Source organism: Drosophila subobscura, chromosome O (assembly GCF_008121235.1).
Source record: "Drosophila subobscura isolate 14011-0131.10 chromosome O, UCBerk_Dsub_1.0, whole genome shotgun sequence".
Taxonomy (NCBI): Eukaryota; Metazoa; Arthropoda; class Insecta; order Diptera; family Drosophilidae; genus Drosophila; species Drosophila subobscura.
Window position 1 is genome coordinate 3,020,686 of NC_048533.1, and position 17,397 is coordinate 3,038,082.

Consider the following 17,397-nt stretch of genomic DNA (forward strand, 5'->3'; position numbering starts at 1 on the left):
CGATTTTGATGTTCTACTTAATATTACCAGCTAGTTAGCACTCTCAGCTTTACAACTGTAATTTTACTCGAATTATTATTCAATTCTCCACAAGATTGGTTGATTTTCATGACTTATCTTTATTGGATTGATTGCAAAAGAAGATTAACACTAAAAAGGTCAGCCAAAATAAAAGCATTAAACTATTTTTTTTATTTAATCGCTACAGCGAAATTGGATGGTCGCACGACGATGAGTCCGCATTGACCAGGTACTAAGCATTAAATTAAATATAACATCAAAATCGAGGAAAATAATTTAAGATTAACGGTATATTTTTAAAAAGAGAAGGTATATTTCGGAATAATTATGAGGGTCGTGCGGTATATTTTTTATTGATAATTACGCGGTAACACTGTTTCTGCGACCGGCGTTTGTTTGGTGTTTTTTGTGTTAATTGAGTTTTCTGCAGTTGTTAGCCGCGAAAATGAAGCGCCGAAGCCAAACCAAAGCCCAAGCAGCCAAGGACAATAGTAATAAGTCCAAGGACAAAAGTAACAAGTCCAAAGAAAAGGCCGGCGCCCTAACGTTAGCCCAATTCAGCTCCGATGTCATATGGCAGGTGGGTGCTCCTTGGGACAAGCGCTTGCACGCTTCGAAAACTAACGAAACGAACTGCTTTTATAGGTTGCATCCCAGTATTGGTCGCCGGACACAAAGGCGGACCATTTGCCGTACAGCGCAAAGGTTATTGAACGCATCTACAATGAGGAAATCGGCGGCAGCCACAGCTCGCGGCGCATCAACATGCTCGAGTTCAGCCAGTACATGGAACAGTATCTGTGGCCGAACTACCAGCGAGAGACGGCCACACACGCGCACCTCATGTCCATTGTGATCATGGCCAACGAGAAGTTTCGCGAGCGCGTACAGGTGTGGAATGTGTTCGAGGAGCAGCCCGAACAGTATCCGGAATTCTTCCGCCACGTGCTGGAGTCGTGTCTGCCGGACAAGGGGGCGAAGGAGGCGAGGAGCACGTTGCGTGAACGAACGTCACTGCTGATGTTTCTCAATCACTGCTTCAACAGCATGGAGATCGAGCTGTGCCGCGAGCAGGCCAAGCGTCTCGTATCCCTCTCCATGTGGCACTGTCTGCAGCCCCGCCGTCGCGAGCAGGAGCTGCGTGAGGTGCCCGAGTGGCGAAAGTACTGGAAGCGGCTGCTCAAAAAGGACAAGGACCCCAAGGCCGAAGTCCTGTGGGAGCGGCACTTTATGCAGAACCTCATCATCGACTTCCTGGACATACTCGAGAGCATTCCCGCCGAGGGCGAGATTAACCCCTGTCTGGTGCACTACTGCGAGCGCTTTCTAGAGTTCATCATCGATCTGGAGGCCCTGCTGCCCACGCGGCGCTTTTTCAACACCGTCCTGGATGACTGCCACCTGATTGTGAGGGCTCTGCTGTCGCCGCTGGTGCGCCGCGAGGAGGGCAAGCTCTTTGGCCAGGTATGTGTCAGACTTTTCTTGTTTTATTCCCTAACTGGTAAATCATAAGTTAGTTAAGTTTAAGTACAAAAATCTCAATGTTTGACATTGCTAAACTACGGGACAACACTTAGCGGCGCTAGAGCTTAGATCTTAGACGGAGGCGGGACTGGAGTCGGTGGCTAGTAGTCGTTGCCGTTCATGTAGTGCATCTCGTCGCCCCAGTCGCTCGTAGAGGGTGGCTCGTTGTAGCAGCAGGACTTCTTGAGCAGAAACGTCACGTGGCGCTGCCGCAGCACACAGATGTAGAGCAGCAGCGGGCACTGTAGGGCATTGACCACAATGTGGGCATAGAGCAGTCCGTCCAGCTGCAGCCAGGACATGATGAGGAACAGCCAGGCCACGGACATGACCAGCAGCATCAGCGAGAACATAATGAAGCTGCAAGAGACAGGGATGGATTACTCCAATGGGTTCATCTACGACTTTGAGCCACTCCACTCACTTGGCCTTCAGCTTGTGGGCTATCCGTCCGTAGACAGTGCGTCTGTTGATCAACTTCCTGGTGGTCACGTAGAAGAAGGTGTTCACCACGATGGTGCAGGCAATGGGGGCAAAGAATATGCAAATGCCCAGCCAGCCAATCGTCTCCTGTTCGCCCACCATCTGCTCCTGCTTGTACGAGTCGGCATCGAGGAAGAAGTGCGCGAAGACCGCCAGGGCGGCCATGGTGCCCGTGCAGCCCCAGGCATAGGCGGAGTAGTAGCAGTACTTGCGGCCATCGGTGACGCGCAGGAAGACGTTGCGCGAGCGAAAGGTCTTCCAGATGTAGTAGCCAAAGCTGTTCAGCCAAAAGAAGGCGGCCAGCAGGCTGAAGCACAGGATGATGTCTGCCACAATGAAGCTCACGTGATTCGTGAGCTCCGTGAAGATGCGCACCAGATCCGCCGCCTGGCTGACCATCAGGCAAACGGCAATTGTGGTCACAATGTTGCCCACCAGATCTCTGCTGAACGGAAAGGGACGAGATTAACGAATGATTGGGGTCAGAGTTCCAGGAGCAGAGCTCACCTGAGGGTCGGCAGGATAAAGTAGACAATGGCTATGACCAGCAGGATAATCAGCGATATGCCATGGAAGATGGGATTGAGAATTTTGCGCAGCAGAAAGTTCGAGTCGCTCCACTTGATCTCCTTTTTGGCCAGACAAATCTTGGCAAACAAAACATGCTCCTCGCCCGTGCTGGAAGTTGCCTAGACAAATGTAAGATAATTTGATTAGAATGGCAGCAAAAGGGACTGTGATGTGTAGGGAGTATTCGTACCCTATCTATGCAGTAGAGTCCCTGGTCGTAGTCATGGTAGAGCGGCTCTCTGCTTCCAGCTATGTCATCTTCGTAGTCTGTTTGAACGCCACGCTGCTCGGCGGCCTCGTCTTCGGCATTTGTGTAGTGCCTCAGTCTGCCATCGTCGAGGAGCACCAGCTTATCAGAGCTCTGAAAGAAGGGGGAAGGGAATCTATAGAATTCCGCGAGACATGAAGACGTGAAGAGAGAGTACTCACCCCTGCGTAGTGATAGATGGGCCACATCTGCATGGAACCGCAATTGGGAATGCCAATGATGAACTTGAAGCGCACAGGCCGGTTCTGGTCACCGCCATAGCTGGTGAACATCGGCTGGAAGTAGTCTGCAAATGGATGCGAGAGAGAGAAAGAGATTCTTCAATTGGAGAACAGAAGAGAAAACACTTCAAGAGGTCTGTCTGCCTTTGTTACAATCGATGGATCGAGGGGGGATTCCATCCACTCTCCTATAAATATTTAGACTGCATGAAAAGAACGTGCCTCTGGCTTGCCATGCCATTCGATCATCATCTCTCGCTTTCTGGCTTTCAGTTTGCGATTTGTGGGGATTTGTTCTCCTCCACTTGCCACAGAGATTGGACTCACCTCCCCCCACTCCTTTGATATGCTAATCATAGTACGCGGAAATTAGATTGAATCTCATGATATGCTGTTTGTGCTGTTGCAATCTTCTGGCATTGACTATCCTCAGATGAGATCAGATCAGTGTGCGAATGTTGACCCAATTGTTAATGATTCATCCTTGTTGCTGTGTGTCACATGAAATGGCAATGGCTACAATGCTGAATTCGGAATGAGTTGTTTAGGAATGCTTTTGTTATGAGCGAGAACGCTGATATTTTGATTTAATTTCCAGAAAGAGCCCACAAAGCCATACATATTTTCCATCTTTTATGGGATTATCTTTCGAACCATGATGTGCTTGAGCTTTAATATCTCTTCCCAAGTTTTCCCATCTTTTACACTTAATAACGAAACTAATTCCCCCGCCCCAATTTGAGTCAGAGACCACTTACTGCACACAGTAGCCAGGCCTCGCCACATAAATCATATCATATCATCAGCGGCAGCAGCCAGCAGCCAGGAGGATTGGGGGCAGACACATCCACAGCCACTCTCTGTGTTTGTTTTGAAAACATTTGCAGAGAGCGAGGGAGAGAGAGTGCAGCAGGAGAAGGAGAAGTAGAGGAGGGTCTGGCTACGTTCCACTGATCCACTGATAGCCAACAAATGGGCCATTAAATGTTGGGCACACACATGTTTTTTGTTGCATGCTTGCCGGAGGGGGAAAATCCATAGAGTTGAATGGCCAACTCCGGCTGGTTGCCAAGACAACCCCGTTGTGGGGTCGGGGTGGGAACAGCAGGAGCATTCACCCCACACTCACCCGTTTGGTTGACCTGCTGGCACTCGCTATCCACGTGTATCTCGAACTTTTCGCAGCATTTGTTGACCAACACCAGGCCGGGATCGACTGGAGCTGGGCCTGAAGATCCGCTACTAATGTGGGCCATCGCTGGGGATGTTACTGCCACAAGTAGCAGTAGCATCAGAACAGGCACCGAGCAGCAGCAGCAGCAACAGCAGCAGCTGCATTTTTGCGCGCCAAGCGTTTTCACAAGCATCTTTTGCACACAAAACAGACCCAAAAACACAGACAGGGAGACTGAGACAGCGACAGAGAGTACACACAGGTAATCGCGAGTTTATGTGGATCTGTGTTGGCCAACAGCAGATGCGTCATCAAGGTGTCTCTCAGTCTGAAGCCGGCTAAAAGCCAAGATCATGACTCGCATGCCAACAAATTAAGGCGAAAACTCTTTGTAGACTTGATTTGCACACAACTACAGCCGCTGGAAAGGTGCAACTGTGTCCGATATTAACTATATAAACAGTGAGTGTTTTATTTCCTCTTTATTTAATTGTTTACTCGAATCGGAATTTCGAATTTCGCGGCAAGAGAGAGAACATTCGAATTCAAAGTCGACGGTTGAATGAGCTGCCTCTCGCTCTGGCTTTCTAGTGACTGCTGCAGAGAGAGAGCGGCTAAGTTCAGGGTATATTTGAGGGAAGGTAGCCCAGTACCGGTCTCTGTGGTATTTCTCTCTCTCTCTCTTTGCTTTCTTCCTCATTCACCAACGTCTGAAACTGGTTTGGCTGACAAAATAGGGCCCTCTTGGATTGCTGCTTTACCTTCAACATAATGTACCCTGTGCCGAGCGCTGTCGGCAACCACCAAAACGCAACAACGAAAAGTTGAAGCAGGGCTTTGCTCTCTCCTCTCCTCTTCGCCCCCCCTCTACAGCTCGCGTTTTTGTTTAAATTGAGCGACGGAAATTATCAATTGGAGCAGGCGAGATGGCAGTCTGGAGAGACAAACCAGGAACCGGCAAAGGGAATGCATGTTGCGTTTGTGTGTGTGTGTGCGTTTGAGTGTTCGTTTGCAAGTAAACCCTCCCCTTCAGTCTACAGGATGTTATTTGATGATGATGACGATGACGATGTGTGATAAGATTCCGCTGCATTCCCACTGCACTCTGCAGCCCGTAGCCTCGCGGCGCAACGCGATGCGCGTGCCTTGTCTTTCAATTCAGTGGATGGTACTTGTCCCCCTTGTCCTCTCACACCTCACTCCATAAAACATGAAGAAAGGAGTGGAAGTAGATTTTGATTTCTCCTTATGTTGCTGCTCAATGAGAATGCTATCTGAAGGTGGGGACACCCTTCAGCTAACCTTCAGAAGCCCAGATTTGGTATTGGATTTCCTGGCGAGTTTTGAGTTTCCAACATAACTGCTCCTGTTCCCCCATAAGGACTTCCGCCTGCTCTTTACAGACAGACCCGCTTTTTGTTCCCCTTGCTTAATTAGCACTCTCTCGCTCTCTCAATCTAGCCTGGTAGAGAGAGTACACCAACACACTACACATACATGTGTTATGTTCGTATGCATGGGAGTTGTAATGCCCAAACTGATGACGTATCAACCTTAAGAGGGGGCAGACCGGCTTTGGCTTTACTTGGACTTGCGTTACCTGTGGTTTGTGTGACAGAACTTAAAAGAGAGTCGGAGAGAGCGGCAGAGAGAGAGAGAGAGCGAGAGCGAGAGAGAACATTGACGAGGGCAGGTAGTAACACAACGAAACACGTTCCATTCAATGCACGCGCATGTGGTGTCGATCAGGAGCGGTTCAGCGGGTGACGAGGGTGGACAATGTCCATCTCAATAAGATTTATGATAAATAACCGATAATCATCTTTCTTTTACAGCTCCTGGACATGCTGAAGTTCTACACCCGATTCGAAATCAACGACGTGACAGGGAACTCCCTCACCGACCACGACATGACCCAGCTGCATTACAAGAAGATCACCTCCCTGCAGCGGGCAGTGTTCGCCAAGTTCCCCAGCCTGCGAGTGTTCGCCCTATCCAATGTGGCCACCGTGGACAATCGGGAGTCGCTGGAGCAGCATTTCGGGGGACTGGATGGGGAGGGACTGAAGCAGATCGCCACGTTTCTGAACCTAGTGCCGGATGAGGTGGCCGCACCTTTCGAGTGGCACCGACTCGATGAGCCTTTTCTGCGGGAGCTGCTGATCACGCGGCACGAGAAGCGCTGCTCCCAGCTGGAGGCGCTCAACGAGATGCCGCTGTACCCCACGGAACAGGTCGTCTGGGATGAGAATGTGGTGCCCTCGGAGTACTACACGGGCGACTGCTGTCTGGCCCTGCCCAAGCTCAACCTGCAGTTCCTCACGCTCCACGACTACCTCCTGCGCAACTTCAATCTCTTCCGCCTGGAGTCCACCTACGAGATTCGGCAGGACATCGAGGATGCCGTCAGCCGCATGCTGCCCTGGAAGTCGGAGGACGGCGACGTCGTCTTTGGAGGATGGGCACGCATGGCCCTGCCCATCGCCAGCTTTGCTGTGGTGGAGGTGGCCAAGCCGCATATCGGGGAGAAGAAGCCCTCCCGCGTGCGAGCAGATGTGGGCGTGACCCTTTCCGTGCGCCGCGAGATCAAGACGGAGTGGGAAAACCTGCGAAAACACGACGTCTGCTTCCTGATAACCGTGAAGCCCACACAGCCTTATGGCACCAAATACAATCCGCGCGAGCCCTTCATCCCACAGGTGGGGCTGGTCAGTGTGCGGGGCTGCGAGGTCGAAGGCATGCTGGATGCCAACGGTCGTGTGGTCGAAGACGGGCCCGAGCCGCGGCCCCAGCTTCCAGGAGAGCAGCGCTGCTACCGTGTGTGGCTGGACTCGAATCAGTATCGCCTGGACATGGACGATCTACAGGATGTAAGTAGCTCCTCGCGCACCTCCTGCCCAGTAATCCTTCATTCGAATTTATATTACCCTACTGCAGGGCGCCGATGATGTCTACGAGAGCTTCAACATCCTGATGCGTCGCAAACCCAAGGAGAACAACTTCAAGGCCGTCCTGGAGACCATTCGCCATCTGATGAACACAGAGTGCGTGGTGCCGCCGTGGCTGCACGACATACTCCTCGGATATGGCGATCCCGGGGCGGCCCATTACAGCAACATGCCAAATCAGGAGCGCAGTCTGGAGTTCAACGACACCTTCTTGGACTATGAGCATCTGAAGGGGAGCTTCCCTAGCTACGAGCTGAAATGCGAGCTCCCAGAAGAGAGCCGATTGCCACCCTATCGTCTGATCTTTGAGGATGTGCCCGTACAAAAGGACAGCGACGATGAAGAAAAGGACGTTGACGAAGAGAAGAAGGAGCAAGTGGCTTCTGTTAGCAAGTCGATTGTAGTGCAGCCCTATAAATACGAGGCGAGGGGACCCTATCCCAGCGACAAGCCTAAACAGTGAGTAAATTAAATCCTGCAAATTTTCCACAGATCCACTGATCCTTTTGTCTCTTCTTTTCCTAGAAACTCCATTCGCTTTACGCCCACACAGATCGAGGCCATTCGGGCTGGCATGCAGCCGGGTCTGACGCTGGTGGTGGGCCCTCCCGGCACTGGCAAGACCGATGTGGCCGTGCAGATCATATCCAATATCTACCACAATCAGCCCAACCAGCGGACACTCATTGTCACGCACTCCAATCAGGCGCTGAATCAGCTGTTCGAGAAGATCATGGCCCTGGACATTGATGAGCGACATCTGCTGCGTCTGGGCCACGGCGAGGAGGCTCTAGAGACGGAGAAGGACTACAGCCGCTATGGCCGCGTGAACTACGTGCTGGCCAAGCGAATGGATCTGCTCAATCAAGTGCAACGCCTGCAGGAGGCCCTCGGCGTGAGCGGCGACAATGCGTACACGTGCGAGACAGCCGGCTATTTCTATTTGTACAATGTGATGGCACGCTGGGAGAAGTTCCAGGACCAGATCAGAGTGCACCAGGAGGAGGCAGACCTGGACAAGCTGAGGGCTCTGTTCGAGAAGGATTTCCCCTTCGGCAAGTTCTTTGCGGATGCCCCGCAGCCGCTGTTCAAGGGATCCACATACGAGGAGCTCCTGGCCACAGCCGAGTCAAACTTCCGCTACATTTCGGACATCTTCACCGAGCTGGAGGAGTTCCGCGCCTTCGAGCTGCTGCGCACAGGCTTGGATCGCTCGAAGTATCTGCTCGTGAAGGAGGCCAAAATCATTGCCATGACATGTACCCATGCGGCGCTCAAGCGCAAGGAGCTGGTCAATCTGGGCTTCCGCTACGACAACATCCTGATGGAGGAGTCGGCGCAGATCCTGGAGATCGAAACGTTCATTCCCCTGCTGCTGCAGAATCCCCTGGATGGCCTGAATCGCCTCAAGCGCTGGATCATGATCGGCGACCATCACCAGCTGCCGCCCGTGATAAAGAACATGGCCTTCCAGAAGTACTCCAACATGGAGCAGAGTCTCTTCACCCGCCTGGTGCGCCTCGGCGTTCCCACCGTCGACCTCGATGGACAGGGACGTGCGCGGGCCAGCATCTGCTCGCTGTACAAGTGGCGCTACAAGAAGCTGGAGGATTTGCAGCACATCTTCGAGCGGGACGAGTACAAGCAGGCAAATCCAGGTTTCGCCCACGACTATCAGCTGATAAATGTGGAGGACTTTAAGGGCGTCGGCGAGAGCGAACCCAATCCGTACTTCTATCAGGTATGAAGATATCTTCATCGTCCATTCCAAACACACAGCTGAATCCTTGTTTTATTCCCTTAGAACCTCGCTGAGGCGGAGTACGTCGTTGCCGTGTATATGTACATGCGTCTGCTTGGCTATCCTGCTGAAAAAGTCTCCATTCTGACGACGTACAACGGCCAGAAGCATCTCATCCGTGACGTAATCGGCGCCAGGTGTGGCAACAATCCCCTCATCGGCTGGCCACACAAGATCACCACCGTGGACAAGTACCAGGGCCAGCAGAACGACTACATTCTGATCTCGCTGGTGCGCACCAAGGCGGTGGGACACTTGCGCGATGTACGGCGTCTGGTGGTGGCCATGAGTCGTGCCCGGCTTGGCCTCTATGTCTTTGGTCGGGTGTCTCTGTTTAGGAACTGCCTGGAGCTGCAGAATACCTTTAAGCTGGTGCGTAAACTGAACTCTAAATGAAGTTTTATTGTATTATAAATGAAATCCCAAACAGCTAACGCAGCGACCATTAAAGTTGGTCTTGGTACCCGACGATAGCTACCCCACGAAACGATTGTCAGCTGATGCAGTTGCCGACAAGGCGCTCAAATCTGTGGAGAACATGTCCGAAATGGCGCAGTATGTGTACGAGCAGTACATGGCCAAAATGGAGGAGCTAAAGGACACCCTGCCATCAGAGGAGGAGTTGCGTGCCATGCGCAGCAAATTGCCCCACGAAGAGGAGGATGATGACGTGGGTGCTGCCGTCCCAGAGGAAGTTACAGAGGAGCCGCCGCAAAAGCGTGCAGCCAAGGAAGCGCCTGCTGGTAAGAAGGCCCCTGAGGTATTCAAACCCACGCCCATACTCAACGAGATCGCCATGGATGAGCCAGAGCCTGAGAGGAGCCAGGCACAGCCGCAGCAGGAGATTCAGATTCAGGAGGAAAGCACCGAGAAACCTCCACAGGAATCTGCGGAGAAGACGCCCGAGGCAGAGTCCTAAGCTTTGATTAATTGATTCATTAATTTTAATTAAATAATTTTCAACAATATTTCTGGACAAATGCAAGAACCCACACACCACACACACACAACATTGAAACACTACTTTTTGGGCGCAGTGATGCCCTCCAGCTGTGCCTTCAGCTGGGCATTGGTCTTCTTGAGGAAGGTGATCTCCTCGGTAAACTTCTTCTCCTCGGAGGCTCGCAGCTCGGCATTGCGGCGCTCCGCCTGCTCCTGTTTCAGCTTCATATCGGCGATGATCTCCTCCAGAGCCTCCTTGTCCAGCTCCAGGGTCTTGACGCGATCGCGCAGCATCTCCTTCTCCTCGTGGGCCTGCAGAGCCTTGCGCATGCCAAAGGCCACGGAACTGCAGTAAAGCGTCTCGTAGGCCTCCATGGACATGGCAATCTCGTCGCGAATACGCAGCAATAGCAATCCTCGCTCCGAGCAGTTGATGGTCACCTGGCGTATGATTTCGTCTGCAATGGATACAAATGAATTGACGCTTGGAGTTAAAATTGGATTGGGACCCACCAAAACACTGCGAGTAGAGCTCACGGCGCACCGGGCAGATGCCCGTCTCGCGGGCCTGCGTCTGCTGCAGGCGAGTGTCGAGCATCTCCTGCAGGTTGATGACATCCTGGCGAGTGGCCGGTGTGCTGGACACCGACTGCTGCCACAGCTGGCCATCCTCCTCCCAGCAACGCGGCGGCAAAATCGAGTTCAATATCTCTTCGGTCTCCCGCTTGGTATCGAGTAGAGCCCCCGCTGTCTGGGGACGTTTCATCTCCAGCTCCGTCAGCGGAGCCCCCTTCTTCTCCGGATGCTTGACCACCAGCACTGGATTGTTGTAGCGCACCAGCGTCTGGAACTGGCCCACACTAGTAATCTCCAACTCATCCATCTTGGCGCGGTTTTTTAATGTATAAAATTTCTATTTGTTGCTTGAAAACTATTTTTTATAATCTAAATTGTGAAAGCGATTTTATTTGTGTGTGATCCGACTCAACGTCGGCTTGGATTCAAAAATGTTTGCTGATTGAAAAATCGGAAATGCCTTTGCTGGGAAAAATCTGGAGTAGTTTGAGTTTGTTATTCCCCAAGTGTAGGCTAGCAACGTGCCGGAACTGGGCAACCTTTTCTGTTTACAAATATCAACAGGCTGCGACAAATCGGGTACCGGGGACCTGTTCCGTTCCCAATGTGCCGTATGACATTTCGGGTCCCGAGCGATAAGAATGAACATTATTGAACCTTTGAAGAATTCATAACAAAAACGCATTCGACTTGTTACATTTTGTATTTTATTTATATAATAGTTATGTATTTTTAAATGCAAACAAATGAGTTTCTGGCTCTGTCCATGGGTGGTTGGGAGGGGGGTTTAAAGTTTAAACATAATTCGTTGCACAATTCCAATTCTCCGAACTAAACTTAGGTACTTATGCGATGCGATGCTTATGGATATGAGCAAGTTTGGCTAATTAAACTATAAACTAAACGTAAAACGTAATACGTAACACGGAATTGGAAGAGCAAATAATTTAGTCTTTTTGTAGCGTTAATGTTATTACTATTACAACTTAGGCTGCAGACACACAATGGACATGGGACTGTACGTGACGAGACATGTTAAAACTAATATCGCGAAAATCATTCATTCGAGTGGAGTGAGCAGCGGATGAGGGTGTACATATTGTAACTCTTACATATTCGTATTCATATCGTTTCATTACGGCTAGACATTCTCAATATATAGTAGTACATATATATTATTGTCATTATTTATGCGGGAGAAATTCCTCTATGGGTTCTTGTGGTTCTTGTTGCTTCTGTTTCGCTTTTTCTTGGTTAGCTTTTAGTTGATTTCTCTACATATTCATGTTGGCATTCAAGATACTGGCTACGCTCTATATACGATACATGTACGCTCTCTATAGATAAGTATTCTGTGTGTGCGGTGTTTTCTGTGTGGAATATATGGTTTATACGCAACGGCGAACTCAGAATATACACAACACAGATCAGAGAATCCACTACACAGGTAGCTACTACATAATTTACACATTTGCTCTGGGCTGGTGGCTCCAGCGTGGGCTCCAGCTTAGATCAACTCTGCAACTGCATCGTCGCCGTCCCGTATGGGTGCCTGAAATGTGGAACCCGTGAATTCGTAGAGCTGCAAAACGACACAAAGATGAGAAGGAATACTTTGGAGTTGGATTGCATTGCTACTCACAGAAGGCGCTCGATTGTTCCGCAGCGTGGCATAGTCCGCAAACTCATGCGGATCCACGCGAGCGAGCAGCAGTCCAGCGCCGCCCACGCCGCCGGCACTGACTGCCCCGCCGCTTCGCAGGGAGCCACCGCCAGCACCGCCCGTGAGGCGATTCTGGTTGTTGCGCGGCTGGATAGTGGCATAAGTGTTGTCCACCGTCTGACCCACATGGTGCACCTGCTCCAGCGAGCTGCGATGGTGATCCAGATGACCCGGGGCCTCTGAATTGGAGATGTGATCGGGCTCCGAAAATACCTGCATGGTCAGCTCCTGCTCCTCGTAAAGCTTCAGTTTTCTATCGATGGAAAGAGGATAAATTTAGAAGTGGAATCCCTTATGGCAGCCACGAAACGCACTGTTCTATCCAGAGGGGATTCTCTGTAGTGTTGAGATCCTCGATGATCTGCTTCTTGATCAGCGCCTCCTTGCGGCGCGTCTCCACGGGCACCGACAGATTCCAGTGCTTCAGGCAGCAGCACAGCACAATGAAGCTGATGACGCCCACAAAGAGGACAATCACCAGAGCGACGAGCCCTGCCACGGCAAGGTCAAACTCATCCTGGACAATGGCTATGTAGGCTGGCACAACATTCTCTATGGCAAAGCCAGCATAATAATCCTAAGCGATGGGGAGGACACATTATCGGTAAGGAAAACTTCGCTTAAGGAGCGCTTACCTTTAGGTAATCATAGTTCCTGTCGATATCCTTGAGGATCTCATCAACGGGTGCAATCTGCTGGGTTTGAGGATCCACTGCATGGAAGTACAGGTCACACCAGTCCATGCGAATTCGTCCCACCGAATCCAGATGGTAGCGTATCTCATCCACAATAATCCGATGCTGCGTGGCATTCCGCAACTCTGCGATGATCTCCTCCTGCTCCTGGTAGACCTCCTCGGGCGGACGGGAGAGGATCACGCGCACCAATTGTGTGCCATCAAAGACCCAAATCTGCAGAGGGACAATCACAGATGAAGCAACCCCAAGTATTAAAGGAATTCTTTGTTGTACTTACAAATACTTTGGTGCTGACCGAACGCTGTGGCTGCTCCAATTCGCGTGCCAGAATCTCCAGCTCGAAGCGATCCTGGTTGTACTCCGCCATGATGGTGTTTGCTGTGATCCTGCCATCCTGCGAAATGGCAAACGGACTGGGCACAATCGAGCCCGTGGACTTGGAGGCCCCGAACTTGAACAGATTCGAGGCGACAATCATGTACTCGATCTTCGCATTCTTCCCCTGATCCGCGTCGGTGGCATTCACCTGCGTGATGGCCGCATTCATCTTTGCATTGGCATTGACTCCGGCGTAGTAGATGGGCTTCTCGAACTCGGGCGCATTGTCATTGACATCCAGCACTGTGATGGCCACCTTGGCCACCGTGCTGTCCCGATTGAGCGTCTTAATGGAGAACGAGGCACGCTCCTCCTCGGATATATGCAGATCTGCCTTGATGCTGGCCAAAATGTACAGCGTGTAGGCGTCCGTTTCCTCGCGATCCAGGCTCTTGTTGGTGAAAATGTCGCCCGTGATCTTGTCCACATAGAAAGCTCCATCCTCGTTGCCCAGCAGCATGTAGTAGAAGATGTCCCGATTGTGTTTGCTCCTCGAAGCGGCCTGAATGTGCCCAATCTTCACATCTCGGCCGCTGTTCTCGTTAATGGACACCTTGTAGGGATTGGAGGCATCGGGAAACTCGGGTCGATTCTCATTGGCATCCACAATGCTGACAGTGAGGAGGCGCAGTGACTCGAACGGGGGATTGCCGGCATCCCTGGCCACCAAAATGATGTCGTAACTGAAAAGAGACAGAATGCAGAATGAATCAAGGAATCCCCCAAGGAAGATGCATTCTTTCACTTACTTTGCGCGATTCTTGCGATTGAGCTGCTGTCTGGCACGCAGCTCCCCCGTGGCCTCATTGATCTTGAACTCTGTGTTCTCCTGCTGGTTCTGGTTATTCACCTGCAGATGGTAGCTAATCCGCCCATTCTCCCCCGTGTCGTTATCCATCGCCTTGACTGTCAGCAGCAGATAGTCGGGCTGCACAATATCCCCGGGTATCTCAATCGTGGCGTTGTACAGCGCGGGAATCACAAACTCTGGACGATGGCGATTCACCTGCATCACTGTGATCACTGCCCTCGTGGTGCTCTCCATCGTGCCCGATCCCTGGGTGTCGCGTGCGGAGATTGTCAGCTCGTAGACGCCATGCTTGCCCGCCAGACTCTGGGCGGGATAGACAATGCCCGACTGGGCGTCCAGCTTGAAGAGTGCCGCCTCATTGCCGCCCGTTATGATGTAGCGCACGTCCCCGTAGAGTCCTTCGTCCAGGTCGATGGCTTCCACTTGGAGCAGCGCTGCTGGCGGCTGATGTGCGGCATTCTCCGCCACCGTAGAGTTGTACATCTCGCGGGTAAACACGGGCGCATTGTCGTTGACATCCAGGATGTTGATGTGGATCTGTGGATGGGAAAGAGATTTCAGTTGAATCCCTCACCGATAGATTCTCTACTCACCGTTGCTGTGGCCGACTTCTGCACTGTAGCTGGGGCCTTGTCCAGCGCCACGACAGAGAGCGTGAGCTCCTTGATCTGCTCCCGATCGAGGATCGAGGCATTGGCCACCATCACATTCCCCGTGTACGCATCGATGCTGAAGTACTTGTCGTTCTCCCCAATCAGCGTGTACGTAATCTCCCCGAAGACACCCACATCCCCATCCTGGGCCTCCACCTTGCCGGCCACCGTGCCGCGCGGTGAGTTCTCGGTGATGTTGAAGTAGTAATCGGCTTGGCTGAAGCGAGGTTCGTTGTCGTTGAGGTTGATAATGTCCACCACGACATCGGCAGTGGAGGTGAGCGCGGGCACACCCGTATCGCTGACAGTGACCAGGAATTTCACCTCCTTCACGGCCTCGTAGTCCAAGCGAGCGATGGAGTAGACCGCTCCACTCGTGTGATTGATGGCAAAGTACTCGTTCTCCGTGATGTTGTACTCCCCGATGCTCGAGTCCTCATCGGTGGCCTGCAGTATCGTCAGCACAGTGCCCACCGGCTGCTCCTCCACCATTTGCAGCTTGATGCGCGGCTGTTCCGCACTCCACGGAGCACTGAAGCGCTGTGATTGGACGAAGATCGGACAAAGTGGGTTTAGTAAAATCAATCAAAATTGAAACAATCGTCGACTTTCGCAATAGGACTGCTGATCCGAAACATCAGATGGCCCAGCAGGACAAGCAGCTGCTGTTCTGGAACACCTTCTCCGTCTTCTACTACGCGTACTACCTGAACATCCATCAGTTGTACGGAGACCTGAAGGATGTGCCGGCACTGGTGGATGCCTCTGGGAAGGACAAGTGGCTCCGCGAGTGCTTCACTGTGCTCACGACCATTCTGCTCGTCCTACGATTCCTACTGACCTTTGCCGGACTCTCAGCAAGTGTGGTGGCCATGTGAGTATAGGAATCCTCCTCCATCGCCCCCTCTGATTGCTTGGCATTCCCCTCGTTGCTTTCAGCTATCCCATCTTGACAAACTCCCAGCCAGAGCTGCTCATGCCCATCATCATTGTGCAGGCCAGCAACGATGTGGTCCTCAATCTGTACGAGCTCCTCGTTGGCTATGGCGTTCTCAACTACCTCTTTCCCCAGAGCACGGCCCTGTTTGTGGTCTTCCTAGCCAAAATGGTTATCAAAATCACTTGTTCCCTGTCCAGCTTGTAAGTTCTAGTTGCCCTCTCTAAGCTAACGCCAAAGATCCAGGAAGTATCTCTGCCCTGCAGGAACTACTATTCGGATCAGCATAATCGCTTGGTTCACCTCAACAGCTACAACATCGAGGACGCGCAGAGTATTGGCCCCAGCGAGGACTCTCTGTACGAGTTTGAGCTGAATAACCTCAGCTTTCCTTCCGAATAAACAGCAGTCCTATCTCTCCCTCCCTCTCTCTCTATAATCCAATGATTTAAAGAATCTTCTACTAACCGGTGGAATCTTGTTGACATCTATTATCTGGATGATCAGCAGACCGCGACCCTGCAAATGGAGAAAGAGTTTTGCGCTTAGAAAGAGTCTCCCAAATCGACTATTAGACTCCTCCTCTCCTCCTACCTGTTGGACATTTGGGGCCGTGCTGTCCGTAACCAAGACATTGATCCTCATCACTGCAAACAGACTCCGGTCCAGCTGCTTCTTGACCAGGACCCTGCCATTGCGTGCAATGTCAAAGTACTCCTTGAAGCGGTCGTGGTGTGGCAGCTCCTTGCCCTCCTTGTCGATGGCCGTGATGTCGTCGGTGGCCGCAAACTCCAGCGCATTGTGGCTGGCCACATCCGGATCGAGAGCGATCAGCGTGTAAACCAGGTGTCCTGGTGGGGCATCCGCTCGCACCTCCGCGTGCTGTGTGGCAGGCACAAAGTAGGGGTCCTTGTCGTTGCTGTTCTGCACATTGATCGTCAGGGTGGCGGTGCCCGTGAGACTGGGCGTGCCCTGGTCGGAGGCCTGCACCTGCAGCGCATAAGTGTTCCTCCGATCGTAGTCGAGTTTGTGGGACACAAAGATCTCTCCGGTCCGCTCGTCGATGCCAAAGTCATCGAAGCTGCCCTGCTGAATGCGGTACCGCAGCTCCGCATTCTTCCCGGTGTCCAAATCGGAGGCCCTCACCCGCTCCACACTCGTCCCTATCTCCGAGTTCTCCTCCACGACGGCGCTGTAGCTCTGCTGGTCGAACGCGGGCGCATGGTTGTTCACATCCCGCACGGTGATGTTCACTCCACAATTGGCGCTAAAGAGTCCATCGTTCGCCTCCACAACAAAGATCAGCTGGTCACTCTGCAGATTCGTCACATCCAGGCTGGCATTCGGACGAATGCTAATCTGACCCGTCTCCTTGTCAATGTCAAAGATCCCCTCCACCTGCTCGCTGCCGCGGATCCTGTAGCTAATGCTCGACATGGTGTCTGCATCGCGAGCCTTAACGATTAGTGGGGAATCAAAGACAAGGGCGCCCTCATCCACGCTGGCCCTATAGAGCGGACTCTCGCACACGGGCGGAGAGTCATTGGCGTCCGTCACGGATATGCGCAGGGAGACCCTGTCCGTTTGTCCCTTTCCATTGTCATCGGTGGCCTAAAGCAGGAAAGGGAAGAGGTGTTAGAATCTGAAATATCTTCACTGGCAATCTGCA

General features: G+C 52.0%; 5 protein-coding genes across 8 annotated transcripts in view; 2 read left to right on the top strand and 3 right to left on the bottom strand.

The window, feature by feature from the left end:
• The first annotated feature begins 390 nt into the window (after positions 1 to 390).
• On the top strand, positions 391 to 9,978 carry LOC117898023 (RNA helicase aquarius). The gene is made up of 7 exons (XM_034807156.1): positions 391 to 601; positions 667 to 1,485; positions 6,097 to 7,131; positions 7,199 to 7,668; positions 7,735 to 8,950; positions 9,014 to 9,382; positions 9,441 to 9,978. Exons 1-7 carry the CDS (start codon positions 467 to 469, stop codon positions 9,927 to 9,929), a joined length of 4,533 nt encoding a protein of 1,510 aa, XP_034663047.1. The 5' UTR covers positions 391 to 466; the 3' UTR covers positions 9,930 to 9,978.
• On the bottom strand, positions 1,487 to 4,811 carry LOC117898025 (probable G-protein coupled receptor Mth-like 5). Of its 2 annotated transcripts, none has more exons than XM_034807163.1 (6): positions 4,217 to 4,811; positions 3,028 to 3,152; positions 2,789 to 2,959; positions 2,536 to 2,717; positions 1,970 to 2,470; positions 1,487 to 1,905 (listed from the first exon to the last, which is right to left on the bottom strand). In XM_034807163.1, exons 1-6 carry the CDS (start codon positions 4,452 to 4,454, stop codon positions 1,647 to 1,649), a joined length of 1,476 nt encoding a protein of 491 aa, XP_034663054.1. In that variant the 5' UTR covers positions 4,455 to 4,811; the 3' UTR covers positions 1,487 to 1,646. The 2 variants fall into 2 exon arrangements, with proteins under 2 accessions (XP_034663054.1, XP_034663053.1); XM_034807162.1 differs by having other exon boundaries at positions 1,970 to 2,473.
• On the bottom strand, positions 9,969 to 10,948 carry LOC117898026 (putative inner dynein arm light chain, axonemal). The gene is made up of 2 exons (XM_034807164.1): positions 10,466 to 10,948; positions 9,969 to 10,410 (listed from the first exon to the last, which is right to left on the bottom strand). Exons 1-2 carry the CDS (start codon positions 10,833 to 10,835, stop codon positions 10,031 to 10,033), a joined length of 750 nt encoding a protein of 249 aa, XP_034663055.1. The 5' UTR covers positions 10,836 to 10,948; the 3' UTR covers positions 9,969 to 10,030.
• A 692-nt stretch (positions 10,949 to 11,640) lies between these two features.
• The window catches only part of LOC117898021 (cadherin-87A), a 67,939-nt gene continuing 62,182 nt past the window's right edge, over positions 11,641 to 17,397 (bottom strand). For all 3 annotated transcript variants that reach the window (XM_034807153.1, XM_034807154.1, XM_034807155.1), the window contains 9 exons: positions 16,323 to 17,339; positions 16,197 to 16,247; positions 14,732 to 15,331; positions 14,077 to 14,675; positions 13,227 to 14,010; positions 12,887 to 13,162; positions 12,566 to 12,828; positions 12,171 to 12,504; positions 11,641 to 12,110 (listed from right to left, as the gene is read on the bottom strand). In XM_034807153.1, the coding sequence (XP_034663044.1) occupies positions 12,036 to 12,110; positions 12,171 to 12,504; positions 12,566 to 12,828; positions 12,887 to 13,162; positions 13,227 to 14,010; positions 14,077 to 14,675; positions 14,732 to 15,331; positions 16,197 to 16,247; positions 16,323 to 17,339 (3,999 nt within the window). In that variant the 3' untranslated portion in view covers positions 11,641 to 12,035. The remainder of the gene's footprint in view (positions 12,111 to 12,170; positions 12,505 to 12,565; positions 12,829 to 12,886; positions 13,163 to 13,226; positions 14,011 to 14,076; positions 14,676 to 14,731; positions 15,332 to 16,196; positions 16,248 to 16,322; positions 17,340 to 17,397) is intronic.
• Positions 15,394 to 16,158, top strand: LOC117898027. The gene is made up of 3 exons (XM_034807165.1): positions 15,394 to 15,665; positions 15,731 to 15,931; positions 15,995 to 16,158. The coding sequence occupies exons 1-3, from the start codon at positions 15,433 to 15,435 to the stop codon at positions 16,128 to 16,130; spliced, it is 570 nt and encodes a 189-aa protein (XP_034663056.1). The 5' UTR covers positions 15,394 to 15,432; the 3' UTR covers positions 16,131 to 16,158.

Excerpts from the sequence above, each read along its gene's own strand:
- LOC117898023 (XM_034807156.1), top strand. The coding sequence starts at position 467 with ATGAAGCGCCGAAGCCAAACCAAAGCCCAAGCAGCCAAGGACAATAGT. Across the intron at positions 1,486-6,096 it reads AGGGCAAGCTCTTTGGCCAG|CTCCTGGACATGCTGAAGTT; the intron begins GTATGTGTCAGA and ends TTTCTTTTACAG. Across the intron at positions 7,132-7,198 it reads ACATGGACGATCTACAGGAT|GGCGCCGATGATGTCTACGA; the intron begins GTAAGTAGCTCC and ends ACCCTACTGCAG.
- LOC117898025 (XM_034807162.1), bottom strand. The coding sequence starts at position 4,454 with ATGCTTGTGAAAACGCTTGGCGCGCAAAAATGCAGCTGCTGCTGTTGC. Across the intron at positions 2,960-3,027 it reads CCATCTATCACTACGCAGGG|AGCTCTGATAAGCTGGTGCT; the intron begins GTGAGTACTCTC and ends CCCTTCTTTCAG. Across the intron at positions 1,906-1,969 it reads GCCCACAAGCTGAAGGCCAA|CTTCATTATGTTCTCGCTGA; the intron begins GTGAGTGGAGTG and ends TGTCTCTTGCAG.
- LOC117898027 (XM_034807165.1), top strand. The coding sequence starts at position 15,433 with ATGGCCCAGCAGGACAAGCAGCTGCTGTTCTGGAACACCTTCTCCGTC. Across the intron at positions 15,666-15,730 it reads TCAGCAAGTGTGGTGGCCAT|CTATCCCATCTTGACAAACT; the intron begins GTGAGTATAGGA and ends CGTTGCTTTCAG. Across the intron at positions 15,932-15,994 it reads ACTTGTTCCCTGTCCAGCTT|GAACTACTATTCGGATCAGC; the intron begins GTAAGTTCTAGT and ends TCTGCCCTGCAG.
- LOC117898026 (XM_034807164.1), bottom strand. The coding sequence starts at position 10,835 with ATGGATGAGTTGGAGATTACTAGTGTGGGCCAGTTCCAGACGCTGGTG. Across the intron at positions 10,411-10,465 it reads GCTCTACTCGCAGTGTTTTG|ACGAAATCATACGCCAGGTG; the intron begins GTGGGTCCCAAT and ends TATCCATTGCAG.